Below are 15,290 nucleotides of genomic sequence, written 5' to 3'. Positions count from 1 at the left end.
ACAAAATTTGATGATTAAGTTATTTTAACTTGTGCAAAAGTCAATACCGAAAACACCTTTCGGAGTTGGTAGTGTTTATTTTGCTCACCTTAAGGTGATGAATAATTTTTCATGGCTTAGCGACAGCAGCATTAAGGCGACTTTCAAAATTTCTTACTTCGACTCTGCCATCTCTGCGTTCAACCGAACTTCGTTTTTTAACTTCATACAGCGTCCACTCAGCTATTTAGGAACTTCGTATTTTCGTTATTGGGAAGTAGAATAAAATTATTATTACGCAGCCAGGCGTCCAATTCAAGCGTTATTGGCGTTCAAATCCTTCACATAAAATTAATAACGTCGATGAATTTTCATGATGCGCATTATTATTGCCAAATTATACACCTTATGAGCCAGGAACACACAAAAAAGCATAGCAAAAATAGCTGAGGTGTCGTATACGCTCATATTTCGTAACGTTTTTCATTCATCTCGCATGCCAGTTCGCAAGTGACTAGTGGTAAACATAAGGACATCAGCAAATTTCATTCGCCTTCTCTGTTGCCTATTACTCGTATATTATTATTCAAGTATATGTATGTAAGTATGTCTATCGTACTTTGCCTATGCTACGTTTTTCCCCCGACATGTAAGTAGTTACATTTTTTATGCAAAGCAATTTATTTTGAATTATTTTTATGGCACTTAACGTCTCGATGCGTAAGCATATTATGATGCAGGGGCCAATTTCAGCGGTATAATGTCTAGCAAAAATGCATACAGATAAATCAGGTTAAGTATATACAGTGGCGAGCACAACTGATTGAGTTCCAGGCCTGGGTGGCATACCATATTTATTAAATGGTGAGTAGCGCATAACGCTTGCAGTTTCTACCCGATGAACTTAAAATTTCATAAACAAATAAAATTCATTTTTTCATAAAACCTGCCGTGTAATAAAGCCGTATAAGTAAATTTTTTAATTAGTTTTGGTCGAACGTCGAGGCCTTCTTTTTACACTTTTCATCATATCTTCGGCACTTATGAATCTGAGGTGTGATACATCGCTGTTTTTGTCCCGAGGAGACACTTTTTCTGGTACTAAAGGTCGTTGGCCTTAAGTAACTGGTGCTGGTACTTATCAACCCCATATGAACACCTATCATTTTAACATCGGTACGTACATAGTTAGTCCTGCCATAAGTTCTGTTACAAGTTAAGTTTGTATAGATATGAAATTATAATAAAGCGTTTTCCAATAACAGGTGGTACAGGTGAATGGATTGCGCTATCGAGCGATGATTAACGATTTTTTATGGCCGGAATTGGATGGTATTGGTCTGGACAACGTTTATTTTCAAGAAGACGTCGCTACGTGACACGCAAGCAACGAAACCATTGATCTTTTACGGGAAAAGTTTCCGGACTGTGTTATCTCTCGAAGAGGTGATCACAATTGGCCATCGAAATCTTGTGATTTAACACCTTGTGACTTTTTTCTTAAGGGCCACGTGCAAAAGAAGGTCTACGCCAACAGCCGAGGGTCGATTCAAGACCACAAAGATGGAATTCGTGAGGCTATCGAGAACATAAGGCAGCCACAGGCCATGTTCTCCAATTCTTACCACAAACTGTAATGGATACAGATCAAATGAATACAGATCTGGACTTCCAAATGGCCAATCTTCTGCAGCTATTAACCCAGGAATATTGCCTTTAGCCACTGCTGGATGGCTTTTGCCTTATAGGCTGGAGCGGAATCTTGCTGGAAGATCCAACGCTCTCCATTGAAGAGAGTACTATTCAACTGATTCACCACGCTTTCTCCTCCTGGTACAGTTTTGGAGGTTGGGTTGGTGTCATGCTGAACTCTTGACACAACATTTTTTGTTCTTTAGCAGATTTAGCATATATTTTATCATTTTGCTTATTAAAAGCTTCTTCAGCAGTGAACATTTTCCCATCTGTGAAAAGAATATTTCCATGGCCGTTGAGTGCGTGCCACCGAAGAAGCTGCTTGTATCTGCCGAGTCTAATTTTTTTCAAGCGCGTTGTCAAAAGATGACCAGTAGAGCGACGGAAGGCTATCATATAGAGATTATCTCTATTAGTCTTGACATGGATCTGGTCGATACATTAATTTAACTGGACATGAATTTCTGCTTTCTAAGGGCATTTTTGCGAATTCTTTCTTTCACTGGTTCGAACCACGCGAGAACAACCGCTTCTTTTTCTGTCTGTCACTTCAGTCGTTTGAGAAAAATTATTGATCTTGCGATAAACAAACATTCTTGAAATATTATGATTTTTCAGCAATTCGTTAATCTCACTTTCACTTTTACACATTTTACACTTTTTAGACAATGTATACGAACAAAAGCAAAAATAACCTAACTTTTTTCTGCGAATTTGTGCTCGCCGTATGCATTGTAAAATGTGTCGCAGAATTTATGGCAACACAATGGAATTTCATTACGTCAAACAAAATTTCTGACGTTTTCCAATAGGATAAATGCCAGATAATGGAGAAGACTAGAATGTGGAAGGCGATCAGCTATATTTGAATCATAACCATACGAACTGTTCATACAGGAGATTGCGAAGACAGGTTAGCCAGTGAGAAACCCGAGTATACACATATTTTGGTACATCATTGCTTCCCCTTTTTTCTCCGCCGTTTTTTTCAATTCATTGATATCAAGCTAGGTTAGGTTGAAATGGTTGCCCACTTGGGGCACACTTGGACGCAAATGAAAAATTCGACCTTTGTGATACCAAAGTTCAAAAATTAAGAAGAAGCTTAATTCTGTCGCAAGACAGAACAGGCTTGTACTTATATGGGTTCCAAGACACTCCCATGTTCGAGGCTACGAAATTGCCGATGAATTGGCCAACCGTGGATCAGCGGGTCCCCCACAAGGGCCAAAACCAAAAATCGGAATCAGTTCCGAAGAATCATGAATTGGATCAGCGATTATGTATGCAACTTACATAAAGAGCGATGGTCTGGTCTAGAACGCTGCAGCACTGCAAAGTGTTTTGTGACAATTCCAAACAGAAAACTGTCAAACTTTCTACTAAAACTTGTAAGGAAATACGTTCGGTTGATGATCGGTATTATTACAGGACACAACCCATGGCGTCAGCATATGACCACCATTGGAATCATTGAGGTCCCAGTATGCCTGTCTTGCTTGGAGGAGGCGATTGGCACTTAGCACTTCCTCTGTGAGTGTCCTGCCTTTGTTAGAGCAAGGCTACGAGTTTTGGGTTCCGATGTCGTGAGAATGAGTAACATTCGTTCTCTAAAACTGAAGGATATTTACAGATTTGCCAAAGAATCTGGAAAATTCTCCCAGGACTAACTACCTTTAGCTCTGGTTCTATTCTTTCCTATCTCTTTCTCTAATACTTTTCTTCTTACCTCCTTGACTACCTACTCTCTTTCCAGAGCCCTAAATACAATGTGCTTTTTCAGCCGGAGTGTTTTAAGAGCCACCAAATCTCTTGGTGCTGCTTGGCTCGACCTATTCAAATTTCAGTTTCAATTTCAATTTCGATACCAAAGTTTCATTGATATCACTCGCATGCGTTGCCGTAGCGAATACAACGCTCTCAACCTGGCGAGGCTAATATACACCCGCATAACCATGGCAGAATTACCTTGACAACGCACATCCGCTTACTGTTTAATGCTACTATTTGTTTGATTTGTGTAAACAGATTTTCGCCAGAACAATTTAATCCAATCGAAAAGTATAAACATTTTTAATTAACGTAAAATAAGAAAAAACAATGAATTTCTCATATGTCGAGTTTCCCTTCACTGTCGATTCGAATACCTTTAAACCTTACTTCAGCTTAAACAATGTGATACTGCCACGATTGGCTGACAAATCCCTGCTTGTCAGCGATGGCCAGCGCACAACCGATAACGAAGCCAGGCAACAGCAGCAGCCAAATCAACCGGAATCACTGCGTCATTTGGCGCTCGATGCCATCATTGCCAATTGGAATGGTAATAATTTCATTACGAGTAACATATTTATAACTGTATCATTTATATGCGATTGTTCACTTCCTGCCAGACAATCCCATCTTCGAGGCGTTAACGCGGCAAGAAGATCGCAACTATCTACTCGCCCACCTGGACACAAAATTGCCGCTCAAGTTGCTCAGCGAACGCATACGTGACAATTTCTTTTGGCGCCGCTGTTGCCAGCAACGCTGGAAGCCTCATCACCATACAAATCGCCTGTCACAGACGCAGTCATGGATTAGTATCTACATGCAACGACATCTGCAGGAGTTCATCGAATGCGTGGAGACATGCGATTACGAGCAAGAGCAGGCGCAGGCGGTATTGGACATTTGTTCGCCATATGTAAATCAACTAGAGATAAAGTATTTGCAACCGGCCGCCGATGGGCGCAATGGTAAGTAAGAGGTTGTGGAAAGGTGTTGGGGATGAAAAGAAACAGACGGAAAGTGTATTAATATTGCAAACGTTCTTGTTGACTTCCTTGCCTTTGTCTTAACAACACAGATCACATTCCACTCGATTTCATATTGAGCCACTTGCCCGAGTTGCAAATGCTACGCCTGACTTACGCCACCAAGACGGTGGGCAGTAACTTTTGTCTGGGCAGTAATACACTCTCACATAAGGACATATTCACGCTGTCACGCGGACTGAGCCAGTGCTATGAGTTGCACACATTCTGGTAAGTTGCAGAAGGTGGCAGCATTGCGCACTTTACCCGAAGATGTTGGGCGACACCTTTAAATATTTTCATTTGTTTTCCCACTCTCTTGAGGCAGTCTTCATAGTACTAAACTGGAATCGTATCAGCTGCCTTTTCTGGCGCGTGCTTTGGATAAAGGTTGTCACAAGCTGACATCGCTCTCTATAATTCACTGCGCGCTACGCGATGCTGGGATTAGAGAATTTTTGAGTATTTGCAATAAGGAATCATTTACCACACTGGAGACGCTCGATCTAACAGATAATAGAATCAGTGAGTCTCCAAATCGATAGCTTACGATTGCCTACAATATTTTCCTGTAATGATTACAATGTGCAACACTGGTTACTCAACATGAAGAATTACGAACTAGGATATGTATATGCAGGAGCAGCTTTACCGAAGACAGTACTAGTCCACAGAGTATGAATAGTTTATAGAAAATACTGTGCTTAAATGGCTTCAAATATAATAATTTCTATCCTCAGACTTCTGTAGAAAAATGAAACAAGGATTTTTTTGTATGATAGTACAGAAGTTGAAATAGAATATTTCAAGCAGAACTTCTCGGGCTAAGGGAAGATAATTAGAAACCATCTATAACAACTATCGGAATTGTGTATTTTTTCAGATAGTCAAGGAGTCATCTTAGCTTTAAAGTCACATATAACCAATTGAATAATGATCAGACAATGCATAGAAGAACTTATTGCTTTAATACGCAAAACAGACATCACTATTATCTGCGTACCCCGTATACGAACATAGAAGGAAACGAAAAACTGATGAATTGGTACTAAAGAGAGCATCCTGTAACGAATCCGAAGATGTAGAAATAGGCTGTCCCCAAGGCGTGTGCAGCGTGAACCAATTTCAACAAATCCAGAACTTACGAGCTGGTAAGAAAGCCACAAGCAGACATATTTAAAATTGTGTGAGCAATAACCAGTCACTGGCCTTTGGGAGACCATGCCAGGAAGATTGGGTGGCCGTACAACGATAGATGTGTGTAGAAGCTGCCATCAAGAAGAATTTAAAAAATAGCCGTTCACTTCTGTGTGAGTGCCCAAGACAAGTAGTAAAAGAAAGCAAGGAAAGAAAATATACAACATAGGCAGATTCATAGTCAAATCAAGATGTTTCGACTAATAAAAAGCAGTGGTTCTACAAGTGGTGTAACAAAATGGCATCTTTTGTGCTAATTGGGTCTGAGCTGTGTTACTCAAACAACACTCTGACCACCACCACAGGGATAGAGGGTTACTCTTACTTAAATGGATATTTTTGAGGTATTTTTGACCCTTGAAACAAAGGTTCATTAAAAAAGCAGTTCGAGGGTTAACTTGATTCAAAGAGAATTTTAAAGGAGTCCGCCGAAGGCGAAAGATACGTACAGATTAAGGTGAGTGAGCAAGAAAGCTTTGTCGATTTGGTATACATAGATACATTGTAAGTACATGCAATTATGAGCATTAGGGGTAGAATCGATTTGTTTGGAAATCAGTTGTTTGACCTATCACATTGGTTGAAATAAAAATGAATTTGAAGTAGTTTGTTTGACGAAAATGTGGTTATTCAGTTGCTAACTTAAGTAGTTTGTTATTCGAAGTTTTTAAGAGCAGCTTTGGCAAGTAGAGTTAATTATAGTAGCCAAAAAAAAACAAAAAATGGTCAAGACAAGCTGCTCTCTACTTTATATGTGAAAATTGCTTCAAATTCATTTTATCGAAAATAATTTCCGATCGATCCTCTCTAATGCCCTTGGTTGTCTTCGTAATGCATCTATATTTAGCTTGGGCAAAGCTTGCGCACTCATCTTAGCCCGTACGAGTTTTTCGACTTCGGTGGCCTCCCGTAAAATTCTCTGCTTTAAATGTTTGTGAAACAATTAAACCCGTTTTTAATGAATATGGTTTGATTAAAGATAAAAAATACCCATTTCGGTAGAAGATATGGAGTTGAAATGTAATTCCCAAAATTCTCCATTAATTTCTACTATAAAAGTCTTAATACAGTGAAACCTCTACTAAGGGTCACCTCTATTAAGCGGACATCTCCCTTGGGCGGACATTTTTTCCTAAATTTTAAGCGGAAACTATCATGGCTGAACGCGAGCAGTTATTTTTCATAAAATAGAAACAAAAACTTCTATTAAGTGGTAGCGAAAAAAATAATTAATTTTTAATTTATCCGCCTATGAGGAGTTCGCGAGAGAGTAATTTGTTGCGAAATTTATACTTAAAACTTGGTATAGGATAAAAAATAATTAATTCAATAACCAGTTTCAGCTTTTTAGATAAAAAAAATAATTAATTCATCACTCTGTTTCTGTAAGAAATTTTTTAAGAAAAAAGTCCGATTTCCCTTATTAGGTTTAAAATTGAAAAAAAAACATCGTGAAAAATTAAGGGATTATTCGGTCAAAATAAATGTGTGGACTTTACTGTTTGTTAAAAAAATTGGAAAACTATCTACAAAATAGTGTCCTTTAAAAAAAAATGTTTTTTTCAAAGTTTTTTATGTAATGAATCTAATATATCTAGTTTTATGTAGTTTATTGACTGAAATGTAATATTTATTTTTATTTTCGTTATTACTTTATATGCACTTATGGAATAAATTAAATATGCAATTTCGAAAAAATTATACACATTTCTGTTTGAATGATATAATAACAATATATTTAATCAAATAAGAAATAGTATTCAACTGATTAAAAAACTCTCTTGGGCGAACAAAAGTTGACCGACGGTGAGTGTCTGCCCAAGGGAGATTTCACAGTATTTTCGATAAATTATTCGCAAAGTCGTTCAAAATTGTAGACCTTCCCACCCTATCAAAAAATTTTGATCACGGAATTAGAATAAAATTGTTGAACTGTGTTACCATCCAAGGTTTTTTCCTAATTTTTACCTATCTTCACTGTAATTTTTCTTACTTCAGCCTCCGAGGGTGCCTATGTGCTCAGCCGCACCATTAAAGGCCTTTCACTGCGTAAGCTAATACTACGCCTAAATCCTATTGAAAGTGATGGCGTCGCTACTATTTTTTCACTATTACAAAATTTGCCTATCGAAACGCTCGACATCAGCGGCTGTTCAATTTGTGAATCGATAACCAAGCTATTCATGCAATTAATTATACAAAATAAATCATTAGTAAGCATCGATATTTCAAATAACAAATTGGGCGAGGTAATACTAAATTGTTCTAAGAATTTCTTTTAATTAAATTTAGTAAAATATTTTATTTTCCTTCAGGAATTCGGCAAGCAGCTCTACAAAATCATTGGTTTCAATAAAGTTCTACAGCATTTGGATTTACGAAATACCGGGCTGAGCTTGGAGCTGCGTAATAAAATAAAAGAAATTTTGAAAAATAATAGGCCTAAACCAAAATCATATCTGAAGGAAATATTTAAGAAACAAGGCATATAATTTATATCAAACTGTAATATTTCTTAAGTGAGTGTTAAGGGAGTGTTGTGTCAAGAATTATGGATGGGCAATGGGCAAGGAAGAAAATGTATTGCCGAATTGTTTGAAGTCGTAAATAACCAATGTTTGGTGCAGTTAAAAAGATCTACGCTTCGGCAATCTTACAAACTAGGCAATGAAAGCAGGGGTGAGCGAGAAAGATCAATATAAAAAACCAAATTCAAAATAACTTCTAGCCTGAGAGGCCTAATTAGCGTATGAAGCGCATTTTATTACATTTTCTGTTGAAATATTTTATAGCTTTTTCTTCACAGTTCCCTGCTAACTTCAAGCTACTTGAATATATGCTAGTCAAATAGTATTTAGAGAGCGATATCCAAAAGGCTTGCCTTTCAGAAGTTGTCTAATGCCGGCAGTCTATTGCGCGCCAAGGCTGGTTACTCGCAGAAATATTGAAATACCGTTTCCTTACTGTCATCCAGTGAACCTCTGCCGTACTAAGTGTTGTGCGGGAAGTCCATTTTAATTACATATCCATCATTCACATTACTCTGAAAATATCTCTTTTTGACTTTCGTTCAAAGTATGATTTTTAAGCTTATCGTAGTTGGATTAAATATACATAGCATGCCGCAGCTTCTTAGTTTGGTCCAACTTAATTCAGCCACTCAGCAAATGAATTATATCATCATTACTTCGGATTCATTAAGAAATGCTTTGACTCTGATAAAGTACAGTTTTTTCATTACCGTGTATATATGTATGTATATTCTCCATCCGGGCACCAAGGCGAGTGAGATTCTTATTGAAACGTCCGCGGAGCCCATGATTCACTATAATCCCTAACGATTTTCTTACTAGTACCAGTCTTAAGAGTGATGTTTGGCTATCTGAAGAGTGAAATGTTTCTGAATGCTTGAATGTTTTTCGAAAATAAGACACTGTCTTACTTTGAGTGATTAACAGACGTAATCCATTACGACGGTATAAATGCGTGGTGGGAGAGACGGACTAAATATATGGAGAAGGAGAGCAATACAAGGCGTTTTGTCTATGCCAATCCTGTTTATGTTTCTGCCTCTAAAAACCATTTATGGTTAGCTTCAGTGTGGTTAAAAAACATACCTTTACAGGGTTTGATTGAAAAGTAATGAGCCTTCCCGCGCAGAGCGTCTGCCAAGCGATTAACCAAATCGGCTGGGGGGGAAAATGATCGTTGGACCATCCCCTTCCATTAGAAACCAGTCCCAGTTCGCTGGCAACAGCGGTGCAGTCCACATCGCTCCGCGCGTGAAAGCTCTTTTAAAAGTGTGTTAGGATTTTGCAGTGTGCGCATGTCGAAATCCAAGGTCAAAACCATGCTGATCATCTTTTTCGACTCTCGAGGCATCGTCCACAAGGCGTTTGTACCTCCAGGAAGCACTGTAAGCGCGGCATTTTACAAAGATGTGCTCCTTCGGCTGAAAAACCGTGTCGACCGGGTTCGGCCCGACCTCGTCAACAATTGGACCCTTCATCACGATATTGCGCCGGCGCACACCGCCTTCCTCTGCACCTCTGCATTGGCCAAGATGGGGGTTCCTGTGCTTTCCCACCCTCCCTACAGCCCAGACCTGTCCCCTCCGGACTTCTTCTTGTTCCCGCGCCTGCAAAGAAAGCTGAAGGGGAGGCGTTTCGACTCCATCGAGGCGGTCCAAAAAACTGTGACAGCCGAATTGAACGCGATCCCGGCGGGTGAGTTTAAAAAATGTTTCCTGCAGTGGAAGGACCGCTACCAGCGGTGTATTGACGTTCAAGGGTCCTATTTTGAAGAATATTAGTTGTATAAGCCAAAAGGTTTAACAAAACTGTTTAAAAAAAATAAGGCTCATTACTTTTCAATCAAACCCTGTAATAAACATACATGGTAATTATAATTGCTGTTATTTAAATAAAAAGAAATGTGCACAAGCTACATAAGCTAAGGAACTAAGAAAGAGCTTCGCTTGCATAATTTCCTTAACTTCTGAGCCTCAAAAGCAAAAGACACAATTCCATCATGATTGTGACCTCAAGGCATGCAATTTTTAAGCCCTAAAATCACTATAATATTATACTTGTTTTTTACAGCCATTAACAAACCATACTTTCCGTTCTTCGTGCCACCTTTTTTCTAATTAGATTCCGCAACACTTTTAACCCTCTTAAAGCCATTAACAAAGAAAAACACCTTCTTTCTCTCAAAGGTCATTGTGAGCAAAAAAAATTGTTTACAAAAACAGTATACAAAAAAAAAACGAAATAATAACAACAAACTTTCAAATAGCAATAACAACAAAAAGTGCTAAGAATAACAAAACATCTGAAACTTTTCGCTGAAGTGGACAGCCACTTTCGCTTAACATAGCTACATATTGTGAGCATGTAGTTGTGCACAGGGTGGTGCTGGCATTTAAGAACTACCATTAAAAGGGATACGTGTACATACACAAACATACAAATATTTGAGTGAGAGGGTAAGGTAGTAGAAGAGGGAATCGTAGGTTACAGAAAAAAGGTACATCGTTGGAAAAAGTTAAGTGCGCCGAAGTAAAGTCAGCAGCCAAAAAAAATCGACACAATAAATACAATATATAGGGTGTTCGTTTTAGATGTGAAGAAGCATAAATGGAAATAAAACAGACAAAAATATTTTTAATGTCCAAAAATTTGGTTTTATGCCGATTGATCATTTTATCGCAATAATGTTTGAATATAATTGCAGGCACATGACGGCCTCGAGTGATACGTACAAACATACACGGAGGTTAAATTTTCTAAAATTCGTAATCTGGAGGTACAATTCTCATAAACTCTTAAATCATGCTGTATTTCGGCAATAACTCGTAAATTTTACCTTCTAAGTGTTCTATTGTTACTGATTTTGCGACATACATATCTTAAAAAAAAAAAAAACTTAAGGGGTTAGGGTAGTTAGAGGCCTGAAAAAATGATGATTTTCAATATTTTTTGTTTTGCTAGTCAATTGCTTTATTTTACAAAAATAAAAAAATCATGTTACGACTTCACTTTAGCAAAATTTCAAAAAAAAAAAAATTGTAAAAGTTATCGCTGTTTGTGTGGAGTCCATTTCTCCAAAAGTCGCTTGCGGTGATCATCACAAGTCCTTGGACATTCATCTAAAATCCATCGTACAAGAGAAATTAGTTTTATTAATAGATAATCTTGTGCCTAATCGAAGTAATTTTTTAAAAATTAACAATATGGCGGCCTCAGAAAATCTTTTTCCGATTTTCGAGAAAAAAACCGACAGTTAATTGCCTAAAAAAATCGAAATTTTTGAAAAAAAACTCCTTCGATCAGGCACGAGTTTTTTATGTTTTTCAAAAGCAGTATAAATATTATTGAAATCTACCAAGCGGTTTTTAAGTTACAATGATCACCAGTTCAAAAAACATAGTTTTGAGAAAAGCGCATTTAAAGTTTTGCGAACGCTCCGGAGCGCCAGAGCGCCCTTTGTTAATTGTCGAATTACTCGAAAAGTATTTCTCGGATTCACTTCAAATTTTCACACAATATTTCTAATATATTATGTTTCAAGAAAATATAGAAAAAAATTCAAGTTTTTGAAAATTCTAACTACTCCAAACCCCTTAACTAACGAATCGCACTAACGAGGTGGCCTGTGATTCGACCGGCCCATAAAGCGTACTAAAGTATGACTTTTTTGTTGGTTCAATGGTGTGCCAACAACGGCTTATGTATTTTAATAGCAAAATGGACGATATTTTTCCAATTGAAATTGAGAAATTTCCAAACGTTGCTCCAGTACGAGTCTATTTAAGTACTAAAAGTAGAATCGCCAAGCCAATCACCTCAAAACAACCGAGAAACGAAGAATTTGACAGAATACAGTGTTGCCAGTTTAATTCTTCGTCTTCAAAAAACAAAACACCCTTTACATAGGTACGCTGGTATCTTTTTTTTTCTTCCTTCTTTCATTCGTTTAATGGTTGTTAAACAAATTGCTGTAGGGATTTGAACTTTGGCCATCAGTTTTAATTGTTGTTGCAGAGCAAAGATTTCGAGGGAAGGTGTGCACAATTTGGAGATTAGATTTGAGTTTAAAAATTTTGCGTTTTTTTTTGTTTTTTATTAGGAAATTAATTGGAAATGATAGATATGGGAGTGTTTGAAAGTTTTTTAAAGACCTCAATTGTAACCTCAGCTATTAAGATGACTATTTATTTCAGCTATTTTTAGTGTATCAGATGTTTTTTGGTCATGTATTGTAAGTCATAAACATTTTTTTCAACAAACATGAATTGCCGAAATAAGCTTATTATCAAGCATTCCTCCAAAAATATAGGAAGGAAAAGGTTTAAAATAATTTTGAAAAATTAAGACATTAATTCATAAATTTAATTATTCGCTTAAAGGCATGAGACACTTGACCCCGAGCATATAACTCTAAAAAGTATCCCCCCGTGAAGCTAAAAAGACAAAATACTTGCTTCATCTGAGGCGGGGAGACAAAATTGCAAGCCCTTTTGCTGCAGATCTATTGGTAAAGTTTAGAGATGAAACTCACAGCCTTTTAGTTTCCAGAGCGGCAGTTTCATAACCAGGCAATAGAATGCCCTTGAGGCGGATACCAATATTAAAAAAATTAACAATGTCCAAATGCTGCTGATGACTTGAACTACAGCATCGAAAGCTCTTCATGTGACTTTAAAAAGTTCTTCCTGTGGAAAAGTGGGTCTTATGCTCAAAAATAGGGTTAGTGAGAAATGTTTGGGTATCTTTTTCTATTTTCGTCATTCTGACTACTAAGCTGAGATGATGTCACGAGATGACTGATTTATTTCACTAAAATACAAAATGTACTTCAAGCTGTCGCTAAATGGAAAATAACTTCCTGTTGATCTTCAAATCTCTCAGTGATGAGAAAGACTAGGAATTATCAAAGAGTTTCTACTTAGGACAACTGAATACACCGAATGAAAATGGTGAGGCCAAGTTCTTTATGCAAAATTTACTAGAATTGAGATTGAAGGATTACTTATTCCTGTGAAGGGTATGCTTGGCTGATTTGTCTCATTTTAGAAGCACTTGTTTTGATAACATGGACCAAAAAAATTCAGAGAAAATATTTTACCACAAAGCAGAATATACTTTTTCAAAAAATGTCCATTAAAAAAAAATAAACCCTCTTAAAGTGCAAGTAGCATTCTTGCGAATGCCGTTGAGTTTACTCCAGTATCTTTTGTTGCCGAATTCAGAAATTTCTGAGTATTCAAGAATCTACGCAGACATCTAACAGTGGAATTGTCTCTTATTAAGATAAAAGAAAAATATATTGATACATATGCAACGATATTCACTTTACTACATAACCTCAAATCTTCTTCTTCTTAATTGGCGCGATAACCGCTTACGCGATTTTTCCCGAGTTAAACAAAGCGCGGCAGTCGTTTCTCTCTCGAGCTAACCGGCGCCAGTTAGGCACACCAAGTGAAGCTAAGTCCTCCGCCATTTGATCGTTCCAACGCAGAGGAGGCCTTCCTCTTCCTCTGCTACCACATCAAATACTTTCAGAGCCGGAGCGTTTGTATCCATTCGGACGACATGACCCAGCCAGCGTAGCCGCTGGATCTTTATTCTCTGTGTCGCCGCCCCCAACGTGCAAAGGTCCAAAATCTTCCGCAGAATCTTTGTCTCAAGCACAACAAGGATATTACCATCGTTCAATCTTCTGCGCCATATGTTAGGACGGACATGATGAGAGCCTTGTAGATTGTTGGTTTTGTTCGGCGAGAGGAAACTTTGATACTCAATTGCCCACTTAGTCCAAAGTAGCATTTGCACATAACCTCAAATATAGACCTGAATTCTGCTTTAGCTGGGAGCAGAAACACTTATACGCATGAGCCAGCTTTTATTTATCTATTGTGGTTTTTGGTTCCATGTTTTTACTACAGATCACCTTTAGTATTATGAGGCTTTATGTTAGTATTTGCTTCCATTATATTTTCACAGGTAATATTTAAAGGCTTTGCTTCCGGGCTTGAAGGTATAAAAAATCTGGAAGCAAGTTGTAGGGAACAAATCCTTAGTCTTTCTTGCCTTCAGAGGTAATAAGGAGTTTTACTGAAATACGTGGCGAAAGAACTGAAAATATCTGGACATAGCATCTCACACCAAAGCAGCAACAAGTCAGACTTGAGATAGCGAAAAATTGCTTTGTTTGGCTGAAAGCGGTCAATTTCCGTGCTCCGAACATTGAGTTTTCTGACGAGAAAAGTTTTCAAATTGAACAATTCGTAAACTCCACAAAGGATAAGGTTTATTAAACCGACTGTTCATACGAGAATTTGAGTCATCGATCAGGAAGCAGCACCCGCCACAGGTGATGGTTTGGGCCGCTGCAACCGCAGATGGGTCCTCTCCAATCGTTTTCATCGAGCCTGGCCTCAAGGTAAATGCGAAATATTATCGGAAAAGGTTGCTTTGAAGGCGTGGGTAGACAAAAATGTCGCTGGCAGACCATGGACGTTTCAACAGGATTCGGCGCCGTCTCACAAAGCTCGAGTGAACCAAGAATGGCTAAAAAACAATGTTCCGAACTTCAGACCGTCCACAAAATGGCTCTCAAACTCATCAGAGGCGAATCCGATGGATTATTCTCTTTGGGCCATTTAGGAGAGCAAGGTCCGAACTAAAAGATTCACCAGTCTCGAGGCGCTGAAAAAAGACATTGTCCGCGAGTGAGCCAAAATACCTGTAAGTCACATTCGGGCAGCTTGCGATTCATTTCTAGACCGTCCCAAGTTCTCAATCAAGACAAAAGGTGGTCATATCGAGCAAAATTAAATTGATTCTTAATTTTGTATTATTTTCATAAATTTTTTACTTTGAATTGAATAAAAGTAATTTTGTGGCTAAATTTGCGGCCTTTTTAATTGGTTACACTTCGAGTGTCGGACACTGTAGGGCACTATTGGTTTTGACCACTAATTTTGGACCGAACGCCACTTTAAATCTGAAGCCCTCTAAAAGTTAAATGGATTTACTTCAACGACTCCTTAACTGTTTAAATTTATATGTATGTAATATTTTTATAATTTTTATTTCAATTCATGTTATTACG

At 37.8% G+C, this 15,290-nt stretch overlaps 1 protein-coding gene across 1 annotated transcript; it reads left to right on the top strand.

Annotated features, from left to right (window-relative positions):
* Positions 1–3,750: 3,750 nt before the first annotated feature.
* On the top strand, positions 3,751–8,252 carry LOC128857555 (dynein regulatory complex subunit 5). Its single transcript, XM_054093308.1, has 6 exons — positions 3,751–3,997; positions 4,068–4,415; positions 4,526–4,703; positions 4,801–4,997; positions 7,668–7,918; positions 7,985–8,252. The coding sequence occupies exons 1-6, from the start codon at positions 3,775–3,777 to the stop codon at positions 8,159–8,161; spliced, it is 1,374 nt and encodes a 457-aa protein (XP_053949283.1). The 5' UTR covers positions 3,751–3,774; the 3' UTR covers positions 8,162–8,252.
* Positions 8,253–15,290: the final 7,038 nt, after the last annotated feature.

This window comes from Anastrepha ludens, chromosome 2 (assembly GCF_028408465.1).
Source record: "Anastrepha ludens isolate Willacy chromosome 2, idAnaLude1.1, whole genome shotgun sequence".
Classification (NCBI taxonomy): domain Eukaryota; kingdom Metazoa; phylum Arthropoda; class Insecta; order Diptera; family Tephritidae; genus Anastrepha; species Anastrepha ludens.
The sequence above is the reverse complement of the archived record's forward strand: the minus strand, read 5'-3'. Positions and strand labels throughout refer to the sequence as shown.